At 44.4% G+C, this 24,769-nt stretch overlaps 1 protein-coding gene across 1 annotated transcript in view; it reads left to right on the forward strand.

The window, feature by feature from the left end:
- Window positions 1-764: 764 nt before the first annotated feature.
- LOC311520018 (E3 ISG15--protein ligase HERC5-like) overlaps window positions 765-24,769 on the forward strand; it is a 46,345-nt gene continuing 22,340 nt past the window's right edge. Inside the window, exons 1-14 of the mRNA XM_084627191.1 lie at window positions 765-1,324; window positions 3,463-3,595; window positions 4,925-5,001; window positions 6,289-6,510; window positions 7,417-7,508; window positions 8,400-8,530; window positions 9,451-9,608; window positions 12,018-12,094; window positions 13,129-13,229; window positions 14,614-14,673; window positions 15,619-15,724; window positions 16,510-16,693; window positions 17,058-17,230; window positions 18,519-18,617. Of these exons, the coding sequence (XP_084483317.1) occupies window positions 1,072-1,324; window positions 3,463-3,595; window positions 4,925-5,001; window positions 6,289-6,510; window positions 7,417-7,508; window positions 8,400-8,530; window positions 9,451-9,608; window positions 12,018-12,094; window positions 13,129-13,229; window positions 14,614-14,673; window positions 15,619-15,724; window positions 16,510-16,693; window positions 17,058-17,230; window positions 18,519-18,617 (1,866 nt within the window). The 5' untranslated portion in view covers window positions 765-1,071. The remainder of the gene's footprint in view (window positions 1,325-3,462; window positions 3,596-4,924; window positions 5,002-6,288; window positions 6,511-7,416; window positions 7,509-8,399; window positions 8,531-9,450; window positions 9,609-12,017; window positions 12,095-13,128; window positions 13,230-14,613; window positions 14,674-15,618; window positions 15,725-16,509; window positions 16,694-17,057; window positions 17,231-18,518; window positions 18,618-24,769) is intronic.

Consider the following 24,769-nt stretch of genomic DNA (forward strand, 5'->3'; position numbering starts at 1 on the left):
TGATCCCTCAGGTGCTATCTTGTAAAGGTGTAAATCAGTAATATTATCATCTCTGATCACCCGCCAATTTTCCTTTCACCTAGCTCTTGGTTATAGTGCTACAGGACCCTCGAGATGGAAGTTAAACACACATCTGCTTCGAGACCCTACATTTCTTTCCATGATTAAACCTCCATTACCAACTGGTTAAAAGAAAATACAAATACTGACTCCTCTACTACAACTTTATGGGATGTACCGGGGGTAAAAGAAATCTGGGAGGAGCTAAACATCTCCAGTTCCTCTGCCAGGTGCGATAATATCTGGCACGAGATATGAGAGCACCCCGTTCTCTGTTTTTGGCCCCCAAACCCCTCCTCCCCAGGGTGCTCCGAAAGGGCTGCGTTGTCTGACACAACGCCGGTCACTGAGTCGTTGCCGCCCTAGATTTGTTGTCTCTGCTGGAGACCGTGAATTGCATCCGCTCAGTCACCCGGCTAAAGAAACTCTGCCTCAAGGGTTTCCTGCAAGGCAAAGGAGGTGGCTCGACATTTTTCTCTTTTAATTGCCTGACACCTTGCTGCCTTTGTCGGGGACGTGCAAGCTCAAGCGCCCCTCCTCCCTGCGCGAGGGAGCGGGCTTGGGGAGGGAGCCGACTTTCGATTTCCTGCAAAGGCCACACCTCCCCTGAGTCTCTCCCTCTCACCGCAGGCAGAGGGGCGGAGCCATTCGTGGGGATTTAAACCTGTAGCCTCTGCCCTTCTCCCCACTCGCGATCGCGCTCACGGTGGCATCGGGCAAGAGCTTCGGTCATGCAGGGATCTTTTATGGGCTAAACAATCCGCAGGCTGCCTGGTTCTGTTTTCCTTTGGCAACTCTTTAAAGAGTAAAAACCCTTGCCTCTCTCCAGTTACTGCCACAAGCAAAAGCTGAGAGACAGGCGTATCCTTTCCAACGTGGATCCCAGTGGATTTTGTGTTTATCAGCTGTTTTTTTGGCTACATCCGGAGCTGTTTGCACAGTACAGCGTGTCTTGGCTGGCTTTCTCTGGCGTGCTGAATACAGCTGGAGAATAAGAGCATATCTAACAAAATGCCAAGGGACAGCCCGACAGGCAGGCAACAAACCAGCAGCCAAATGAGTTTATTGTCACCACCTCCTCAACCAGCAGGAGCAACATCCTCAGCGTTGTTGTTGGTCCCAAAATCAAACTGCCACCCCAACTTCTTCAAGAAGCACCCCCAAGAAATCAGCCAGATAAACTGCAAAGAGAGCTCCCTAGCTGTCGTGGAGAGAAATGGGAGCATTCTCATTTTTGACAAAGAGGGTGAACACAGAAAACCGGGTGAGTATTTGTTTTTCAAACTCAAGGACCAGGTTTTGATCTGGTGTAAACTGCCATAGCTCCAGAGATGTCAGGGAGCTGCGCTGCTTTCCAGCAGCTTAGAATCTGGACCAATATAAGACATTTTCTTTTTTGTTGTCCTGTACCCAGATCTAACCCCTTTAGACTTAAATGTGTGATAGAAATGGAAGGTGCCCCTGCTGTGATTCTGTAATACATTGATTTTACAGTGCATTAATATGTTTATATTCTTTCTCTTTACATTAAACTTATCACAGGAGACCAAGGTAATTTAGGACTTAGGTTGATTTTTCACAGGAAACTCCAAGTGGTTTGTGATTTGCCTACTCTTGCTGTTCAGAAGTCCAATTCCCAGGTCCCTGCTGCCACTCTTATTTCTTCCCTTCTCTTCTCTTCTCACTAGAGCAGTTTCCTTTCTCTGTGGTGCCAAGGACCAGTTTCGGTTTCCATTCCAGAGGCTGTGCGGAACATTACTCAGGGGCTTGTCAGGCTGCCTGCAGCTGCCAGGCAATGTTGGGTGAAGTGCAGGAGGCCAAAAAATGGGAATTTTGTTGTTATTATAGATACTTGACTCTCCTTGACTTTTCAGTGATCTGAGTGCCTTGGGCATGTAAATGTAAGCCCTAATCACTGGTTTCATGTTGATTTAGTTTAAGATAAATTTGAATGAGAGGACCATAACTTATGGCATAGTAACGTCTACGTGATAAGGCAAATGAAGGCACAGATTAGTAAAATGGTGTAAAGATCTGATGCGCACTTACTGGTATCTGAGATTCTGTTATATACTGTGAATGTTAAAGCTTCTGCACTAAAGCCCAATTTTAGATAAAAACTATTGACTTGGTTAGGTCCCAGCGTAATCATATTCCCCTTTTCACCCTTCTGAGCAGATTTCTTTGGAAGGAAAAGAACAAACAAACACAAACTCCTGTGTGCAGGAGTCCAAGTCTAATAAGAATGAAGTTCAAGGGCTTTAGTGGGACACTTCTACTTTGGTAATGGAATAGAGTCTGTGAGAAGGGGACCTATAGGGTAGAAAAATCTAATTTAAAGGGACGGTGGCTAATTTTTGCCTCCCTTTTTGATACTGTTGAAGAAGAAGAAGAGTTACAAAATCTAAGCTGACCAGAAATGCTTTGATGATTTCTTTTGCTGTTGCACTAATACAGGTTTTAATTTATGGATGTAACCCTTTCCCTCCAGGACGGTGAACCCCAGCAGGCATGAGATCCAGACAGACAAAATACAACAGTGAAACTGACTAGTTTGTTTTCCATTGTCTAGACCCAGGGATGTGCAATAAAGACAAACAGCCAGAAAAAATAGTGGCAAGCAACTTAGAGTGGTTTAAAACTCTCCTTCATTTGTAATAATCCGCTGGGCTGACTTTCAGAAGAACTGAGCACTCACAGCTCTTGCTGAAGGAGATCTGGGTGCTCAGCACCTCTGAAAATCCGATCATAATTTATTATTAGTCAAGCCACATTCCACTGCATTTGGGAGACTGGAAGCGAAGTGGTCCTGCGTGGGTTCCATAAGCCACAGAACTGAGCTCTGCAAGTGTTTCTTTCTCTATGGGAAGTTGTGGAGGCTCGGACAGTGGGTGTACAAACACCACCACGTGGAGGGGGGAGGAGTAAGGTTTGACCATTCCTGAAACCTGTGGCCCACACCAGAGCCGTAACTAGCTATTCTTGCGCCCGAGGCAAGAATATAAGACTGCGTCCATGTCGGCGGCATTACGAAGTGTGGGGCCCGATTCGAAGGACCCTCGCCGCCAAAATGCCGCTGAAGACGGTGGCGGTGACTGGCCTGCCGGGGAGTTTTCTGTGCCCCTCAGCTTTGCGCGCCCGAGGCAAGTGCCTCACTCGCCTCGTCCTTGTTACGGCGATGCTACTATATCCAGGTCATCTGGGTGCTCTGCAGGCCACCTAGGAGAGAATTGTGTGCCTGAGAGAGGCCACATACCAGTACATGCATATGTGCAAAGCTTTGTGCTGAGGAGCAGAAACTCATTCTGTGATGCGTTAACAGAGAGTGAAGTTGCTGAGTAGCTTTTAATATGTTCAATGTCTCAAAATGATTGTGGGTTTCTGTCTTGATTTACTCTGCAGAATACGTGACTTTAGGACCGAACATGAGGGGGCATTCCTTGGACTGTGGAGCAGCATATATGCTCATTCTCACCTCAGAAGGAAAACTTTTTGAGCGGAGCATTTCAGCCACAGCTGATAAGTCAAAGATAAGGTGGGAAATGTCTCAGTGGATGATGATGATGGTGGTTAGAGAGCGAGACCAAGCTGTAGCTCACGAAAGCTTATGCTCAAATAAATTTGTTAGTCTCTAAGGTGCAACAAGTACTCCTTTTCTTTTTGCGAATACAGACAAACAGGGCTGCTACTCTGAAACAAGTTCAGAGAGTGACCAAAAAAGGGGGGAAGTTGGTCCAGAGCTGTGGGTCAAATAATGAACTTAAGCGGAGAAAGATCTGGGCTGAAGTGGCCCAAAATAAGGGTAAATGATTGATTGAGAGGAGAGGGGACAGCTTAGCATCAAAGTCAGGGCAGGAAATGTGGGGCCAAGTGTAACTGACAGCCAGCTAGAGAGAGCAGGGAGAGAGATAAGAAGGATGAAATGGTCGTCAGAGGAGGAAAGATGAGGGAGGTCCTGAAATAATAACAGGGCAAGAGAAGGAACGCATCCATCACTGTTGCCCCAGCCACTGGGAAGGGAAGTAGGGAATGGTTGTAGTAGGCCAATGGTGCACAGTGGCAGAGACTGAAATAGGGGGGTATTTTGGAGAGATGTTTCCCCTTTGCGTAGGGAAGAAAGAGTTGGTTTGTTTTTTTTTTCAACCAAAGAAAAGATGGGTCTAAAAGGTAAGTTAGGGCGTAGCTTTGTGTATACAGAAAGCATGGTCAATGCCCTGAAAGACCAACTGTGCTGGAACAAGGCTTGTCGTGCATTGAACGTGTCTGAGGATAGCAGTACTTACAAGCAGCATGTGAGTGCCTGCCTGTTTCTCCTAATGATGACAGGAAAAATGCATCCTACAGCAATGGACTGAGAGGTGCTCCCATTGTAAAGGAGGGGAATGGAGCAGAGTCAGGTTTGGAGCCTACTTTGTTTTTTTTTTAACTCAGCAACAAATAGACAATTGAGGATTGTTAATAGCACTGGACTAAATGGACTATCTGAGCACCAGATTCCCTTAGCATCAAGCAGTACCTTATTCCATGAGCCCCGCTGGTCTCAGTGGGACTACTTGTGGAGTAGAGGTACTTCTCAGTGTGGTGAGGGTGGGGCCCAAAGTGACCATGGAGCATCTGACTGCACTGTATAAATTGACTCCCCCACTGACCTACAGGAAGCGCATAAGTACACTGCCATCACCTTTGTGATGTTGTGTTCTGTAACCTTGCCCCAGTCAGACTTTAAACAATATGTAAATATAAGGCCTGATCCTACTCTAGTTTACGCTGGTCTCAATCAAGATCAGCTCAGCTGAACCCAATGGAGCTATATAATTTATGTTAGATTCACAGCACTTCATGTGGTGGTTTTTTTTTTTTCCAGACTGCTGAAAGAATTAAGAGACAAATACATTGCCCAAATCGCATGTGGGGACCATCATTCCATGGCACTGTCTAAAGGTATTCTCCTTGTTTAGAGTTTTCTCTAAATTATTAAATCGGAGTATTGCAACCCTCTCCTCAAGAGCTAAAATTTTAAGTATCACAATTAGTTAATGGCATTATTATGAAAAGGTAAATACTGGATAGGAAACTCTTTTCACAAGGGCCGGAAAGGAAGAGTGGTCCAGTGGTTATGGGACCATGTAAATACCTAGGACAGATATAACTCTCACTATATTTACATGAATTTGTTAACCTGTATATCTCAAATCGTGCTCTTCTCTGAATGCGCATACTCGTTTTCTCCAAATGACAGAATGTGTTAATTTAACATTAGATAAAAGAGAATGGGGCTATTGTCATACTGCTTCCTATCACATTTCTTTCTGTCACTTGTTCCTGGAAATAAAAAAAAAAGCTCCTACTCTGAGCCATAATTCATTCTTCATATTAAAATTGTGTGAATCATTTATTTATTTCTATAAATGTCAAAATTATTCATTCAGGTTTTTCACTTTTTAAAATACTGAATGTATAGAAGTGCCACTTTTCCATTAAAATTGTTTAAGAAAGCTACTCATTATGTCTTTGATGAAGCTATTCCAGAGCAGGGATTACAGGATTGGATCCTTAGTAGATAGCAGAGGGCAGCTACATTAAGTAGACTAAGCATAGGGCTAGGAGTAAAGAGATCCTTGGTTTATTCCTGACTCTGCCAGTGAGTCACTGTGTGCCCTTGGACAAGTTACTGAACTTTACTCTCTCTCTTTCCACATATATAAAATGGGGGCAATAAAATGCTTTGAGATCTATGGATGAAAGGTCTATGAATTGCGGATTGGCAGGGAGGGTTACGACCCATCACAACTTTAGGGCACTCTCTTGATTTTCACAAATCAGAACCAGATCCAGCGAGTCCTGAACTGATTTATTGTCCCCATTTTGGCAACACTGCTTTTTTACAGCCTGACACCTTTATCAGCATGTGATGACATCATTTGATAATGTGATGATGTAATGTAATCATGCACTGATAAAACACTATGGAGCAAAGGTAGAGAAGGCTGGGTTTGGGACCACCTCCTCCAGCTGCTCCCAAGGCTAACCTCGCTATGGGCCTCTGAAAGCCAGTGCTGAGGCATCCAGGGTCTCTGCCATTACTGAGTCTTAACTGGGTCTCAAATCATATATAAAGAAGTTAGGCTCAATCTTTGGGTCCCTGGTGTGAAAGTATGAGGGCCCATTAGGTGGAAACCTGTATGTTTGAAACTGTCATGTGTTTTTTTTTCTCTTTCTTGTGTTAAGGTGGTGAGCTTTTTACCTGGGGACAGAACTCGCACGGTCAGCTTGGAGTGGGGAACCAGATTGACTTTACCCACAAACCACAACTGGTGCAGGAACTCAGAGGCATCCCACTGGCTCAGATTGCTGCAGGAGGAACTCACAGCCTTGCCCTGTCTCTCTCTGGAGCCGTTTACTCATGGGGGAAGAACGATTTTGGGCAGCTGGGACTTGGAGACACAGAAAGTAAGGAAAGACACAGAGCAGCATAAAAATTAGGTGGGGAGGATATTTTCCTAACAGAGGAGCTTGACACAGACACAGAAACTATTAAGGATGTCAACGACCATCAGAGCAATGATATCTGACAATGTCTCTGGGAACAGCAAATGCAGATAGATTGGTGTTCCACTTACTAGTTTGCCCTGATCAGCTACTGCCCATGGAAAAACCAGTTGGCACAAGGGAGTCTGGTGTTTTACTTCCAGAGGACTAATCAATCATTTTACACTCCCTCCCAGATAGCATGGGCTCATAAAATGCTCAGGCCTCTGAGTTCTCTCCCTGATCGCATTATGCTCTGCCGGTAGTTTGCAGCAAGGAAGTACATGTTCTTATACTTACCTCCCTCCTTCAATTTTCTGTTCCATAGATTTTATATGTACAAGGTGAGGGAAAATTAGATATCCAGATGTGGAAATGTTGGTCGATTTTTAAACTAGGATCATAAATTCATAGCTAAATATATATGGCCTGATTTCCAGAGGTACTGAACACCCACAAATCCCACAAAAGTCAATGGGAACTGCAGGTGCTCAGCATCTTTGAAAATCAGGCTACTTATCTAGGTGCATAAATATGGATTTAAGAACCTAATTTAAGGCCCTCAGGTTTGAATATTGGCTCAAGTTTTATTCCTAGCTCTAACTACATAAATATGTAAAACAACCAAATAAACAAACTTGCCAGGGTATTATGAAGCATTATGCATTGTAACGGAAGGTGAATAAGCCTTGTAAGCAAGTTCTATATACAGGGGAAAGGCTTTTTTTTAAGAAGTCATTCCAAGGATGGCTATAAGTATTTTTCTAGACCTGTATTTGCTTTAGACTTACCAAAGTTGTCAATCGACACTGTGTTTTTTCTTTTCAGACAAATATTACCCTTCATACATTAGAGCCCTAGAACATAAGAAGACTATGTATATCTCATGTGGTGGAGAGCACACTGCCGTTCTCTCACAGGTTTGGTTGAATTTGAATTCATTCACTTCACAGAGCGCAAGGGAAGTTTAGTCCAACAAAGATGATACACTAACTGCTAGAGTGTTGATTCCCTGTATGGGCAATATTTACATTTATGGGAATGTGAAGCTGGCCCCTGGCACTTGCTAACTTGAGTTTTTTTGTAGGACCATAGTCTACTTAAATTCCTGCAGAACATTAAATGAGTTGTTGTTCTCATTCAGCCGTGGGTTATCAAAGAACCGAAGGGACATTCCAGTAGTGTCTGGCAGAAGCTGAAACTTTGAACCCAAGTACATGGGGACTGGATGTCTCAAGGCAATGTTAACAACACGCAGTTAAACTGTCAATGAAGACCAAACATTATTACTTTTTGATGGTTTTTATAGTGTCCTCACTGACTGAGAACAACAACAACTTATTTACTAGGTTTACTCACATGAATAAAGCCCTTAAGCAATAGGACTATTCTCAGGAGTAAAGTTACTCACATGTATAGGTAATGCAGGATCAGGCCTTACATTAGCATTATTCCATTTGTATTTGCATCACCCATTCCCTGATCTATGGTCTATAGCATGTTCTTACATGTATGTAGTATAGTTGGTCCCAGGATATTAGAGAGACAAGGTGGGTGAGGTAACATCTTCTGTTGGACCAACTGCTCAAAAGCTTGTCTCTTTTGCCAGCAGAAGCTGGTCCAACAGAAGATATTACCTCACCCACCTTGTCTCTCTAATGTCTTATATGGATAATCAACAGGACTATCCATGTGAGTGAAGTTGTGTAAGCATTCGCGGGATCTGGCCCATAGTTGGCAATTACCATTTTTTAATAGTGTGTGCTATTTTGAGATTACATGACCCTTATGAGTGTTTGTCCTTCTCCAAGGATGGGCTGGTGTGTACCTTTGGAGCTGGAGATTATGGGCAACTTGGTCACAACTCCACCCAGAATGAGTTGATACCTCGTATTGTGGCTGAGCTCTTTGGAGCAAGGGTGTCTCAGATAGCATGCGGAAGGTAGGAAATGGCAATGCCTTTGAAGCTTTATAATGACAAAGAGATTACTTTGCGGAGCTTTTGGGAAGCACTGGAGGATGGAAAAGAAAATCTCTAAATTACTTTTTTCAGATCCCCTTATTTTAGCAGCTCACAGCTGATAGAATATTGACCAGACACACATTTTATTTATTAACTTTTCCACACACAGACCCTGCCCTGCATTGAGCTTCATGAGGACAAAGTCCCGCTCCAATGGAGTGAGCAGATTTAAAAATTGTACTGTACCCATAATCCCTGGCTGCTCTCACCGGGTGATGAAGAATATATACATGTGTCAAACAGAAAAAGACCATCAAGTTACCTAACAGGGACGAAATCTACCAAAATTTCCAGTCAATCCCTGTACAACATGGGAAAATGGTGGTTCCTTACAATATAACTGTGAATGATGGAAACTATGAAATTATATTGAAATTAAACTATGAAATATATTATATTATATTAATATAATATATTTATTATATTAACAGCCTGATACAATGTCCATTGATATCAACAGAAAATCTCCTGTTGACTCCTGTTGGCTTTGGATCAGATCTAAAACCACGGAAAATATTTATGCTTGCCAAATGGAAAAATATCAACGCAGAACACTTTATTGTTTGTAATTCTCACTGGTTCAAAATTAGAAAATAAAGAGCTATCTGGAATCAGTGTAACAGTGCTCCTTTAACTAAAGATGCATACTTTGTTCTTTCAGTTCTGCATGCTTATTGTAAGGAGCGCCCTACAAATTTGACTGGAGGTCTTCTGTAGCATGGTTCTTAGTAACTTTAATGGGAAGCATCCCCATGTACTGCTCTGAAAATGTGCCTATCTGTATTATCCTAACTAGCTCAACGGCACTCTTATGTGGTCCATTTTCCTTTTCTGAACAGGTGGCACACGCTTGTCTATGTCCCCTCCTTGGGAAAAGTCTATTCATTTGGTTGTGGAGCAGAAGGACAGCTGGGCAATGGTGACACATCTAATCAGTTGATACCACTGCCTGTTGAATTACCTTCAGATTGGGTGAATGGTGGAAAACTCAACCCAGGTAATTTGCACAGTAGATCTTTTTGAGCTGTACTTTGTTATTTTAGATCCAAACTAGGTAGGAGTTTGTTTTTTAAAATGAAAAACACATTTTGTTTAACGAGGGGCGTGACAAGAGCATGGGTGAAGAGGGCTGGGAACAAGAAGATTTGTCCCTAAACATTGGACAGCCTGAAGGCAATTGAGACAATTGACCTTACAAACACTTGAGAAGAACTAAGTAGATATCTGTGTGGGGAACCTCCTGCCAGGACAAAGTCACTAACTGCTATCTTCGCCTTCAAATTGGGCAAACTCATGAGAATCACACTCACTTCCAAAGGCAAAACTTACCATCTTTCTCCCTAGCCTGAATAAATGAGTGGTTTCCCTGATGACTAATGTACTAGAAGACTCTGAGGGAAAACAGTCCTGCAGGGTTTCTTAGCCTGAAGCAACAGTTGCCCTGGTATCTTCTTTACCTCTCAGCCTGCACCCTAAATAAGCTGTCACAGGGTAACTGTCCCCTCTAAAGGGAGATGGGGGCCAGACACACCTGTGCCACCATAATTAGCTGCTTCCCACCCTGAGGGGGCAGGACTAAGGAGAGGTCAAGTGATAGATTTGTGAACACCTGGTCCTTTTAAAGGGGCTGTGTGAGATCAGTCTGAGTTGGAACCACAGGGAGTTGGCTCCTGAGGAAGGCCCTGAACTGAGGTTTGGGGGGAAATGGTACTCCAGGGGAGCAAGCCTAGGGGCCGAGTGCTCTATCCCAGAGGCAGCTATATTCTCCAAAGTTAGCCCAGAAAGGGGCTGGGAATGGGGCCAGGAGGGCGTTGCTGAAGGGCAGCCCTGAAGGGCAGAAGCCCTTTTGCTTCTTTGGGAGTTTTTAGTTTGAACTTTTGCTACCCGGGAACAAGTTAAGTTTGTTTGTCACTTGGCCAGATGGTTAAGTCACATCTCCATCACAGCCAGGTGTCTGGAAAGCCACAGAGACAACCTTTGGGAAGGAAACTATGGCAGGGAGTGCTGGCTACACCACAGGGAGCCAGCAGGGGGTGTTACTGAGCAGCCATGGCATAGATGTTAAGGGTCAACTGTGGATTCTGGTATCTCTGTACCTTTCTCCTCTTCAGGCAATGTACTGCAGGCTACTCTTACTGCTGTGCTGTTCAATCTATTTAATTGTCTCAGTTGCCTCTTCTCTGATCCAGTGCAATTGTAGAAAGAACATCATGCCTTAAAGGGTTGCTTAATAGCTACTTACTTCATTGTACCTACTGCTGGTCAGCTAGATGGGCTGTGCATTCTCATTTGTTGGATTTTTTTTAAAAAAATTAAGTCATTTTAAATTACTTCACACCTTATTCTGAAACTCAGATTTAAACCTCTTCAATTAGTCTTGTCCATGAGGCATTGACTGAGTCTAGTAACGTTAGAGATGTGGAAACCAAGCTAGTGAAGAGCCATCAACTCTGGTGCCAAACTCAATTTTAATGAATAGGACAGCATGGTCTTCTCAACAGCAGACCCTGGCCATAACTAGGCAGTTCTGAAGAGGACTATAACAATAGTTTTTCAGGGTTGTCCTCCATGCTCCTGGGTTTGTAGCTGCTCAGAGCATCTGGGATGTATCCAGATCTCTCTCATATATTGGTTAAACATGCAGTGAGATTGAGGGCAGATCAAAATTAGCTTCTTCTTCCTTTTTTATATTCCCTTATGAAAAAAGTACCATATTACAAAGTTACAGTTGGAAACCATTATATCACACTTTTCTAACAACAAAGTAAGTACGAGTAACAAAGGAAAATATGGAAAATAACGAGGAACACTAGCTAGATAGCACCACAAAAACTGTACAGTAATCAACTACCGAAACAGACTCCCTCTTTATGGGCTTATTATAACCTTAAGGTGACTCAGGTTAACCTGCAGTGGACAGCCTTTACCCTTCTCAGAAATGGGGTTCCTCTGGGTTTTGTATTTAGGAGACTGTGACTTTCCTTGGGTCTCTTTAGGTTTGATAACCACTAGAATCCCACTCATCTGTGGAAGGAGCTCTGTCTCCGTTTTGCAGATCCGGAACCAAGACCTTCCATGAACTAGAAACAAACACAGCTCCCTTCAGCGGGGGCTTCTCCACAGCAGGCTTCTTCCTGCCCACCAGAAGATGCAGGAACTTGCATGCTGCTTTTAGATTGGCCAGCCACCCTCTTCCAGTGTCCCCATGCTGCTTGCTGATCCCATCATAGATATACATTTACTGCTTCATCATGATAAATAAATGTTATATAGAATCACTTCTGGGGCTGGGAGCTTTTGATGAGGTTTTTAAGGTTTGTTTTTATATGCCTTGTCCATGCACTGAACTTTCAAAAGATAAGGGATTGTTCTTTGGCTCATCCTTTTCTTCTTTATCCCTTCACAGGAAACAGTACCTCCAAAAAGATGATTAAAATTATTGCAGGAGGAAACCAAAGCATTGTGCTTTGCTTGAAGAAAAAGGTATGTGAAGTATCTGACATGTTTTTAACAATGTAGTTCCTGGCCAAGGCTTCTGCTTTGCTGCTGTTGAGCCACATATGAATTTGGATTTGCCATCTAGCCCCATAATAGGTTTTTCTTCCAAAATCACAGCACTCTCCACACCTCCCTCCATCTCTTCACTGAGACCAAATTGTGTTAGAAAAGCAAATCTCTCTTTCTCTCTCATGACATCATTTCTGTATTTTATGCTTGTGGTATTGTCTACTGCAGGGGTGGGAAAACATTTTGGCCGAAGGGCCACATCTGGGTGGGGAAATTGCTTGCAGGGCCATGAGTGTAGGGCTGGAGCAGGGCGTTGGGGTGCAGGAGGGAGTGCAGGGTGTGGGAGAGGGTGTGGTGTTCAGGAAGGGGCTCAGGGAAAGGGGTTGGGGTGCAGGAGGGCGCTGGGGTGTAGGCAGGGGGCTGGGATGCAGGGAGTTGGGGTGCAGGAGGGGTTTGGGCTCTGGCCCGGCACCTCTTACCTGGAGTGGCTCCGGGGTGGAAGCGGCATGCACCGGGGCCAGGGCAGGCTCCCTGCCTGCCCCGGCCCCAGCCCCAGCCCCGCACCACTCTGGGAAGCGGCCAGCGCTATGTCCCTGCGGCCCCTGCAGGAGGGGGAGCATAGAACTGTGCACGCTACCCTTGCCTATGGGTGCCTTCCCCAAAGCTCCCATTGGCCGCAGTTCCCCATGCCTGGCCAATGGGAGCTTCGGGGGAGGTACCCACAGGCAAGAGCAGTGCGCGGAGCTCTCTGCCCCCACTCCCGCAGGGGCTGCAGGGACGTGGTGCTGGCCACTTCCCGGAGTGGAGCAGTGGCCGTGCTGCAGGCTGGATCCAAAGCCCTGAGGGGCCGGATCTGGCCCACAGGCCGTAGTTTGCCCACCCCTGGTCTACTGATTGGAAGCCCATTTGTTCACTCCCAGTTTGGCCCACAGAAGGCTGTGATCCTCGCAAACCAGAGTCTCATCTACTGGGCTTCTAACCTCATTAACATTCTTGCCCCTTTTATACAGAATCCATATATTACTTTGAACGGAACTGCCATAGTGGAAGACAAAGAGGTGGATAAATGGATTTCTAATTCGGATCCTAAACAGAGGGAGAATATAAAGAAGTAAGTCAGATCCCTGGTGGGTTTTTCCATTAATACTGTAAACTCTAAACCTTCAAAACACTGTATTTTCTTGGTACAGTTCTTCCCTTTCAAAAAATCTTGCAGGGAGTGCAATTAAAAGGAGTATGGCAGAGATGCAGAATTGGATATTTGCTTGTTTGCTGTTTTGAGACTCAGTCCAGCGTGCTTTACTTCGTCTTTGCTCAGGCAAAACTCACATTAGTGAAGTAAGGGCCCTCGTGTTTGGCCCTTGGTCACTATTTTCTTGTGAAGAGATGGAAGTGGACATCTCCATCCTTAGAGGTTTTTAAGGTCCTGCTTGAGAAAGCCCTGGCTGAGATGATTTAGTTGGTCTTGGTCCTGCTTTGAGCAGGGGGTTGGACTAGATGACCTCCTGAGGTCCCTTCCAACCCTAAACTTCTATGATTCTATGATTTCACAAGTACAGAGGTTGAGACACACCGGCCAGCTTTAGGAGCGTGTCCTCCTCTTATTGCAAATATATCATTGCCACTAGTGTTATTGGGAGTTAAAAAGCACACATCCAGGGGGAGACTGAACCCCAAAGAGTGGTGGCCTTAAAACAAAAGAGCCCGATGAAAGTCCATTGAGCAGCATGGCTGGAATTTTCAGAAAGACTCAGCATTCACAATTGGTGTCCAATTTTCAGAAATGCTCAGCTCTCTTTTAGGCACAGAAAGAAGTGGGCCGATTTTCATAACTTGGTACATTGGAATGCTGAACACTTCTGAAAATCTCGCCTTTTTGAGGTGCCTGAAAGGGAGCTGACTTTCTTTCGGGAAATCTGGCCCCAATTACACATGCTGAGTACTTCAAAAACTGGCTCTTTTGAAAGTCTATCCCCACATGGCTAATTTGGAGCTCAGTGATTTTCCAAGTATTTTCAATCTAAGGCAGTGGTTCTCAACTGTGGCCCACCACTTGTTCAGGGAAAGCTCCTGGCGCGTCAGGCCAGTTTGTTTACCTGCCGCGTCTGCAGGTTTGGCCGATCGCGGCTCCCCCTGGCCAATGGGGGCTTCGGGAAGGGTGGCCAGCACGTCCCTCAGCCCACACCACTTTCTGCAGCCCCCATTGGCCCAGAGTGGCGAACCGCAGCCAGTGGGAGCCGTGATTGGCCGAACCTGAGGACGCAGCAGGTAAACAAACCAGCCCGGCACGCTAGGGGCTTTCCCTGAGCAAGCGGTGGACCAGAGTTGAGAACCAGTGATCTAAGGAAAGTGGCATTTAGAACAACTGGCCTCTTTAAATCACAAACCAATTTGTGCACATCTTTGCTGTTTGTTCAGACTGAATAGCTCTTGCTGCTTTTTTTGTTGGAATGATTAATTCTGGGTTGTTTTTTGTTGTTCTTTTAAATTAACAGGAATATTCATCTGATCTTTTCATCTGTGGCTTGTGTCAATGGAAGTTTCTTGGACAAAAGGTAGAGTGCACTAATTTGAAAACAAAATAGTACATCCACTATGTATAAATTGGTCAGAAATTAGCTCCATTACAAAGAATGTAGAGATTGATAGGATGATCTGGATTTGTAAAATACAAGTCTGTAGAATATTTTTCAAGAAAAGGCTAAAATTCTCCTCTGATCCACATAATAGATCTTGACCAAGATTTTAAAAAATGAGTGCCTAAAATTAAGCTTCTAAATTCACATTTTGGCACTTAAATAAGTGGTCTGATTTTCAAAGGTGCTGAGCAAACCCAGGTCCCATTGAGGTCAATGGGAACTAGGGGTGCTCAGCACTCTTTCAAAATCTAATCACTTTGTTGCCTAATATGGACACTTGAGCCAAGACTTAGGCATCCAAGTTTGAAAATTTGTCTCCTGGTCTCCAAAACTCTGCTCTCCTTTCATGCTCCCATCTCCCACTAAATGGGTATTTTACATATGTAGAGAGGGCAGAGGATCTGAGCAGAGGTTTATCACATGGATATGAGCAAAGCACTTTACCCAAAATGAAGATCGGACAGGTTTGTCACATATTAACATTTACTGTTGTTAATGAACTTACATTTATACAGCATCTTGTACCCAGAAAGATTCCAAATCATTTCACAAATGTTACTTTACCCAGCGCTGAAATGCAACCACTTCTAGGGTAGAATATGGCAAGCAGCTGATTAACAACACACAGCCACGCTATGTGAAAGTTTAGAACAGGAAGTACGGAATAGCATTCAACTGATGCTGCAGTGACAATTTCTTGGTAGGCAGAATATAATTATATTAATTGGAATTAGGGTTTAGCATTTCTCAGAATGTACATTCCCTTCATACCCAGGGATTGTTAAAATGCGTCAAAGTTTAGCCAGAAATACACAGCAGAGGAGCAGATCTTTCACATCCCTGATTTTTCTTCCCTTCCAGTAGAGACAAACATTTCAGAACCTCCAAAGAAATCTCAGGCGTAGATATGTCAGCAGTGCTTCTTTTTTATGAGAAGATGAACAAGAAACCAAAAGGCTTGCAGGAGGTAAGAAGTGGTGTAGAAATGATACTTGTTACACTGATACTCAGTAGCTTTGGATCATCGCATTTTTTTCCACAAAGGGATGCTGACAAAATGTAGGTCTGGGTTTTTCAAGTGCTTTATAGACCCTAACATAAACGGGAAAAAACAAATCTACTACCTCTCAGAGTTGCTTCCAGTGGAGCAAAGAGTTTTGTTTGCTGTTATTTCTTTGTATTAAATTAGGAGTTGCCAAGATATTATGGCAATGAAGGCCATATAATGACTGAGGTTGACCTAATGTTTTCATCGTATTTTTGTTTTGTGTTTTGTTTTAAGCTTGTTTTCCTAATTCAAACTCTCCCTGATAGAGCAACAGAAACAGAAAGGGAAACTGACAAAGTGAAATTGATCAATATCTGCAAAATGGTGGTGCAGAAGGTGTGCATTGTGCTAGGCACTGTACAAACACAGGGTGCGAGATGGTGCTTGTCTCAAAGAGCTTACAGTCTCTAAATTGGCAGGCATCTGGACAAGGGTGGAAGAATTATTATTATCCTAATTTTAGAGATCGGGAATATGAGGCACTGACAGATTAAGTGATTTGCCTAAAGTCGCACAGGAAATCTGTGGCAGAGTCATGAATTGAACCCAGATCTCCTGAGTCCCACTTCAGCGTATGAAAGAAGATGGTCCGTGAACATGGGAATTCTATATTGGTCTTGCTGCTATAAGTAATAAATTATTATGGCAAAACTCAGCTGCATTTTTTTAATTTCTCTTGTCCCCTCTCTCCCTCAATCCGCCAGGTGATCTCTGCAGTTGAGAAATTGCTGTCATCACTGTCTTCCTCTCCCAGCTCACCTGAAGCTCTCAGGATCTACCTGATCATTCCTGTCCTTTTACGGGGACAGGATAACGTGTCTAACCGTCTTCTTGATCGGCTAGCAGAAGCCATCCTGAGTCTCCAACAAAAAGACCTGAAAGTTCTTGGTAAGGTCTGATAGCAGTACAGCTGGATCACCTGAGTTCTTCAGCACGTTCTGGGGAGGGAGGAGGGAAATACTCCCATTGACTTCAGTGGGGCCAGGATTTCACCCCAGATATTTTCTACAATGGAAAAGGGTTTTGACAAGCTGGTTATGTAGAAAGACATGCTAAGGGATAACTTGTCTGAAGCAGTCTACAGATAAAAGCATTATATGAGTTTGAGATTTACTAGTTTAGTTTAATACCAGTGCTTTATTCGGTTCATTTGAAAACAAAACGAACTGCTGTTTGTCCAAAGGACAGATCTTACTAAGAACTATTTGTATGTTGTCTAAGGTAGAGATGTCAACAGTTGTTTTCTTTACAGAATCCCTGTGGTCAAATCTAGAAATATCTTTTTTCAAGGACCTAGTGAGCACGTATCAAAGGGTTTCCAGAATCAATCTACTTAATTTCATCATGCAAGTCAGAAACTCTGAAGAAGTTACCTGTGAACCGCACTTGAATAGGACTTTGAAAATGCTGCAGATTCTTTACCAGGTAGAAAAGCAGTTGACTCTGGTGGGTTAGAAAATACACATATGATTAGAATATTTTTTCATGTATTTATTTCTTTAATTTACGAATACGTGGCTTTTATACCTGAGGTACAATTGCTGATTACAGAGCAGTATGCACTTTGTCCCATCAGTGCTAAGAGAATGGAACTGTAATGTCAGATCATTGTTGCTTTGCCCCATTACCAGGCCCTATTGGTCCACTACACAAGAATAACCTGCAAAGGGGTCTGCAATCAGTGAGTCTGAACTCTATTTCCCTCTTATTCTTCCATTAGGGGACTGCCCCATGTCTTGTGGGCCCCATCCCAGGGGCAGGTTGAAATGTGAGTGTGATGTTTGCTGGTTGCACTCTAATGCTGCAGAAGTTTTTTCACACTGATCAGCTGCTCTGAGGTCATAATAAGTTGAATCCTCTGGAGAGCTAGGGGTTCTCTCCCCTTTTATTACTGTCCTGGACGTGCAGCATCACAATTCCACCCCCTTTTCCTGTTTCATTCACCACTTTCTTAACTCTCTCTCAACAAGCCCGTGCACCAGTTCTGGACACATGACTTTCTGACCACCCCCACTGGATTTGCCCCGGCATTGGCTTAGGATTTGGGGGCAGATGGGAAGTTGGAGGGAACTGGAGTAAACTTACACACGGATTATTGGGCCTTAAATCATGGGGACCCTAAGCTATTGTCTTTGCTGGAAGCCCTGGATTTGTTTGAATTAGCTCTGCTTATTTTTATTTACTGACCTGATTAGAATCTGTTTCTTTTCTGATTCCTCCCCATCTCCCCATATTTGCCACTTCTAAGTAAAAGGCCTTTCTTTGTCGCTCTCATCCCCGTTTGGTAGAATTTTCTCCCTTGGGTAATCTACACTGCAAGTTCATTATGTCATTCTAAGACAGGGCATAATACAAAGGGCCTGATTCTCATTTACACTAAGGCCCCTTCTCCCCATTCTCATAATAAAGAAGGGTCTTAAATGAGTGTAAATGCAATATGTGCTCACTGTCAGAGTTGTGTAAAGGAGCTCTGGTGTAAAAGAAAATGAGGCCCTGGAATTCTCAGTTAATGCACAGAGTATGCTACGATTCTTAGCTGTATGGTTCTATATTGATTGTATTGTTTTTGCACTTCTGCCGTTGTGCACTGCTTTGCTCGTTTGTGAAAAGTGCTGTGGTACATTTGCAATATAGTTCTGTTTTTCAGGTTAAGTGTTCCTAGCTCATAGGATCTGCTGGCCATTTCCTTTTAACACTGTACGTATCAATGCAGGTGAATTCCAGTGCTGGTTTCAAAATACAGGAAAACAACTTCTATGTACCTGAAGTGAAAGGGATTTGGGGACAGCCTTGGCTTTCGAATGAAGCAACGGTAAGTATAACATCTTTCCAAAACTGCAATATATTTTCTTGTTGTTATTTAGGAAATTAGAGATATTGGGGCCAAATCCTTGGGTCCAGCCCTTCTATCCCCAGTACAGCTTAGAAAGCTCTACAACCTCTCCGATCCTGTGGCTACTGGGCATTGGGCTGGCCCCGATACGCCATTCAGAACAGCAAGGCTCTTCTAAGTTGTGCCAGCTGCCCATGACTTCCAAGGTTGTTTTGGCAGTCAGAGATCGACTGGGCACAATCACGCCCCAGCTACACCTCCTTTTCCATGGCCACATCTCCCCTTCACTGAGGGCTTGGAAGCGGAGTTAGCATAGGAGGAAACATTGGTGCTCCATGATCTGGAGATTCCCCCATGCCTGACGTAGCCAAGCCATTGGCCAGTCATTGCAAAGCAGCTGCAATGGGAGCCAGGATCTGGCCCATTATATTTCCTCTTATTTTTGTGTTTAACCATTCAGAATTAATGTACCCTTATACAGTCCTTTGAAACTTTTTTCACCAGGAAGCCAACAGAACATTTTAATTTCCTTTGAGTCATGGAAGGGCGCTACGTAACAACTTCAAACAAATTTTCACTCCAGATTTTGTTTGTTACTGAGACCCACTCTGCAAACTAATTTTCACTGGTTTAACCAAAGGCATTGTTTCCAATTCTTGCAGTTAAACTGGTGCAAAGCCCATTTTGAATGATATTAAAATTGACATAAGCCATTTTTAAACTGATTCAAGAGTGTCCACACAGGGCTTTGCACTGCTTTAATTTAAATGAGTCTGATACAGGAATATGCAGAAATCGCATCCGGGAGAATGGGGTATGACTTCAGGACTCATGCTGATTGGATGTGTATTCATTATTTCTAACTAGCAGCTTTAATTCTGCACACAGTACCAAGTGTTTGTTACATGAGGCTGTTTTATAGATTTTCACCTTTTCTTAGCCATAGATTTAATCAGGTCTTTTCTTTCTTGGGGAATATTCCCTGATTCCATATATCAGTGACTAGCCACTGATACAGCTGCATCAGGGCAACTCCTAGTGGGTTATAAGCCATGATGATTTGCACTATGCAAGGGGAAGGTGCACCCATGCAGATCACAGCTGCTTGTGGCTTTCCCTGTCAATACTAGGGGTTTGCACTAGTTCAGCTATATCCGTGGTTTGGCACTGATAGCTGAAATCCTCAGCATAGACAAGGGCTAAACTTCATCCTTGAGGTCTCTCCTATCTTTATCTAATAGTGGACTTTGTTTCTGAGTCTCATTGGTTCTTAGTTTGCAGAGTTTTGATATCTGTTTGTTGTGTGCTTGCTGCTTGACTGAAGTATGCAGTGTGGTTTGTTGAGGGGCCGGTGTGCTGAGTTTAGTGGCCTGCTAGGCAAGGCTGAGAGCTTCTTAAGGAGGCTTTGTTGCCTAAGCCCTTTAGGATCCATTAACTGTTAATGAGGGAGCAGGGCTACTCTCCCTCTCAGTTTAACATTCTCTCAGTTTAGGCCAGGGGTGGGCAGACTTTTTGGCCCGAGGGCCCCATCGGGGTTGCAAAACTGTATGGAGGGCCGGATAGGGAAGGCGGTGCCTCCCCAAACAGCCTGGCCCCTGCCCACTATCCACCCCCTCCCACTTCCTGCCCTCCCCCCTCAGAACCCCTGACCCATCCACCCCTCTGCTCCTTGTCCCCTGACTGCCCCCCCCCGGACTCCACTCCCTATCCAAGCCCCCTGCTCCCTGTCCCCCGTCTGCCCTGGCCCCTATCCACATCCCCGCCCCCTGACAGGCCCCCCAGGACCCCATCCCCTATCCAACCCCCCTGTTCCCCGTCCCCTGACTGCCCCCCCCAACCTCCGCCCCATCCAACTGCCTCCTGCTCCCTGTCCCCTGATTGCCCCCCGGATCTCCTGCCCCTTATCCAACCTCCCCCCCCCCCCGCTTCCTTACCATGCCGCTCAGCAGCAGGACTGGCTTATTGGAAAGCCTGGGAGGTGGCAGGTGCAAGCAGCGTTGCCTGTGCGATGGGGTGGCTGCGGGGGAGAGGGGACAGTGGGGGAGGGGCTGGGGGCTAGCCTCCCTGGCCTGGAGCTCAAGGGCTGGGCAGGACGATCCTGCAGACTGGATGTGGCCCACGGGCCATAGTTTGCTCACCTCTGGTTTAGGCCAACAAACACCCCCCCACCCAAAAAAACTGCAGGAATATAAAAGAATGCAGGCAGAAGTCCAACAGTAGAGTGGGGTCGATCCAGTTCATTGCATGAAATATATGATTACCTGCCTGTGGGCAGGTGGCATGTGTGTGCATTCAGTGCAAGGAGCTCATGGTCCTCACAGACCAAGTGTGGGCTCTGGAGACCAAAGTGGCCGAAATGGAGGAGCTAAGGGAGACAGAGAGGGACATAAATAAGACTTTCCAGGACAGTGTAGAATGGTCCCTCCCCGAGTCTGACAGCCCCTGAGAACATCAAACTGGTGCAGAGGGAAATGAATCCATAGTTGGGACGCTCCTTCCAGATGTCACGGTATCCTCTTGCACTGAAGATACCTCTCTGGGGGAAGAAATCTCAGTTATTAGGAAGAGATGGCTAATAGTGATGGGAGATTTAATCATTAGAAATATAGATAGCTGGGGTTGTGATGACCGGGAGAACTGCATGGAGAATTGCCTGCCGGGTACGAAGGTTGTGGATCTCTCCAGACATCTAGACAGTCCTATGTGCAGTGCTGGGGAGGAACTGGTGATCGTGGTACATGTAGGTACCAATTACATAGGGAAGGATAGGAGAGAGATCCTGGATGCCAAATGTAGGCTATTAGGTAAGAGATTGAAGTCCAGGACCTCCATGGTAGTATTCTCTGAAATGCTTCCAGTTCCACACACAGGGCCAGGGAGAGCTGCAGGGTCTCAATGTGTGAATGAGACAATGGTGTAGGGAGGAGGTTTTAGGTTTATTAGGAACTGGGGCACCTTTTGGGAAAGGAGGAACTTTTACAGGAAGGATGGGCTCTTCCTAAATCACAATGGAACCAGATTGCTGGCATGTAAAATTGAGAAGATTGTAGAGGAGCTGGGGGAAAGCTGACCGTACAGAGGATTGAGACATCCCACAGAGGAGACTCTATTAACAGGGATTCTCTATATCCTAGTAAAGATGAGAGGATAGAAGTTGCTAGATTACAGCTAGGACCTGAAGAGAAACAGTCAAGTGAAAAAGTGTCCCATTCAATTACATCACATGAAGGCAGACAACTAAAAAATGACACATTTTATAGAGTACTTGTATACAAATGCTAGAAGTCTAAATACTAAGATGGATGAATTTGAGTGCCTGGTATTAAGTGAGGATATTGATAAATGAGGATTAAATGAGGATTTTGATGCATCAGAGAAACTTGGTGGAATGATGATAATCAATGGGATATGGTAATACCAGGGAACAAAATATATAGAAATGACAAGAGTAGATCATGTTGATGGGGGAGTGGCACTAGATGTGAAAGAAAGCATGGAGTCAAATATAGTATAAAAAAAAAAAAAAAAAAAATTAAATGAATCAAATTGTATCATAGAATCTCTATGGATAGAATTTCCAAGCCTGAATAACAAGAGTATAGCAGTAGGAATATACTACCAACCACCTGACCAGGATGGTGATGGTGATTGTGAAATGCTCTAGGAGAATAGAGAGGCTATAAAAGTAGAAAACTCAATAATATTGGGGGGATTTCAACTATCTCCATATTGACTGGGTACATGTCACCTCAGGATGGGATATTGAGATAAAATTTCTAGACACCATTAATGGCTGCTTATTGGAGCAGCTTCTCCTGGACCCCACAAGAGGAGAGGGAATTCTGGAATTAGTGCTAAGTGGAGCACAGGATCTGGTCCAAGAGGTGAATATAGCTGAACCACTTGGTAATAGTGACCAAAAAGTAATTAAATTTAACATCCTTGTGGGAGGGAAAATACCAAAGCCCAGCACAGTAGCATTTAACTTCAGAAAGGGGAACTTCACAAAAATGAGGAAGCTAGTTAAAGGAAAATTAAAAGGTACAGTCACAATAGTGAAATGCCTTCAAGCTTCATGGAACTTTTGTACATGAAACTTTTTAAAAACACCATAATAGAGGCGCAAATTAAATATATACCCCAAATTAAAAAACAAAGTAAGAGGACCAAAAAAGTACCACCATAGCTAAACAACATAGTAAAAGAAGCAGTTAGAAGCAAAAAGGTATCCTTTAAAAATTGGAAGTCAAATCCCACTGAGGAAACTAGAAAGGAGCATAAACTCTGGCAAGCCATGTGTAAAAATAGAATTAGACAGGCCAATAAAGAATTTGAAGAACAGCTAGCCAACGACTCAAGATCTAACAGCAAATTGTTTTTTGTGTACATTAGAAGCAGGAAACCTGTCAAACAATCAGTGGGGCCACTGGACAATGGAGGTGCTAAAAGAGCACTCAAGGAAGACAAAGCCACTGAGGAGAAGCCAAATGAATCCTTTGCATCTGAAGGATGTGTGGAAGATTCCCACACCTGAGCCATGCTTTTTAGGTGACAAATCTGAGGAAGTGTCCCAGATTGAGGTGTCAATAAAGGAGGCTTTGGAACAAATAGATAAATTAAACAGTAATAAGCCACCAGGACCAGATGGTGTTCACCCAAGAGTTCTGAAGGAACTCAAATATGAAATTGCAGAACTATTAAGTATGGTGGTGTTAGCCGACGGCCAAGGATGTTTGGTGAGGTGCCAGCTATGCCCGTTTATACCATCCGTGACTTTAACCGCTAGGACGCACTGTCCCTTTGCGGCGGGCAGCCCGGGCTAGGCTGACGGATGCCCCAAGGTCCTAACCACCCGTGACTTTAACTGCTAGAGCTCAGAGCTCCTTCGCAGCGGGCAGTCAATACTGACTGACAGGTGCCCCAATGGCAGCACTAAGAGCCTCTCCACACCCGTGACTTTAACTGCTAGAGCTCAGAGCTCCTTCGCAGCGGGCAGCCAGGATTGACTGACAGGTGCCCCAAGAGTTTGCCCCGTGGAGTCGGCACAACTCAACGCTAGGCTCTTAGTACTCTCACCTAATGGCCAGGCTTTAGAGCCAAAACGGCTGAGGTTCTTTAATTGTGTTGGCTGCTTTACAGTAAACCAGAGAAAACAAGTCAGGCTTATGCACAAATGGTTACCACAATTTATTAAGCTAGATTCTAATCATGTGGTTACAAAATTGCTAGTGCCTACTTATTTAAATGTAGAGATGTTACACACACAAACAAGTTACAAAACTGAAGCCACAATCCCAAAGAAAGAAAACAAAGTATAGAGCTCTATTTCAAAATATGTGTACACTAAAGATAGGAGATCAGGTGTGGGTGCTTCTTACCCTCCTTGCATCTCTCGATTCCAGCGGTGCCAAGCCAGGATCGGTCACTCAATTCCGCGGAAAGACGAATAAGGGACAAGGCGTAGGGACCCTCTTAGCTGCAGAAGCCTTGGGAGGCTGTCACTTATCTGACCAGCAGATAGATAGTGAAAAGCACTCAAAAATCATGGTGCTGTAGGTCCCCTACTTATACCTCTGTACTCCTTTATTCTCTTTCTCCTTTCTTATGCCAAATTGAGGCTGGTCTGTCGGGGTGACGCCAGCTCTCGCAAGAGTAGTTTACACTTGCAAGGGAGAGAAACAATAAGTTTCGACTACTGGACATTTCTTTTATCAGGGTAAATATTTTCCCACCTAGGATGTTGGTGTGTGTGCATCACGCTATTTAGTAGGGGCTAAGAGCCATGTCTGTCACAGGGCCTCTGCCTGCTGTGAGCTTAATCCTTGTATCTGCTCCCAGAGGCACATTGTAGCAGCACACCTGTGCTTTCACAGCTTCAAAGGCTGTGCTGGAATATATGTTAAGTGCCCTGTTCCGGCTTCCTCCTGTGTTTCCAGCAATGCTGGTCTGTGGGGGGGGGGGGGGGGGGAGGGGGCTGGCTGTCTGGCTACAGGTGTAAACAATCACTTAAATGGGCTTTGGTACCAGATGACTGGCGGATAGCTAATGTGACACCAGTTTTTTTTTTTAAAAGACTCCAGAGGCGATCTTAGCAATTTTACGCCTAACTTTAGTGCCAGGCAAATTGGTTG

The sequence above is a fragment of the Lepidochelys olivacea genome (genome assembly GCF_965140295.1).
Source record: "Lepidochelys olivacea isolate rLepOli2 genome assembly, chromosome: 4".
In the NCBI taxonomy this organism is placed as follows: Eukaryota; Metazoa; Chordata; order Testudines; family Cheloniidae; genus Lepidochelys; species Lepidochelys olivacea.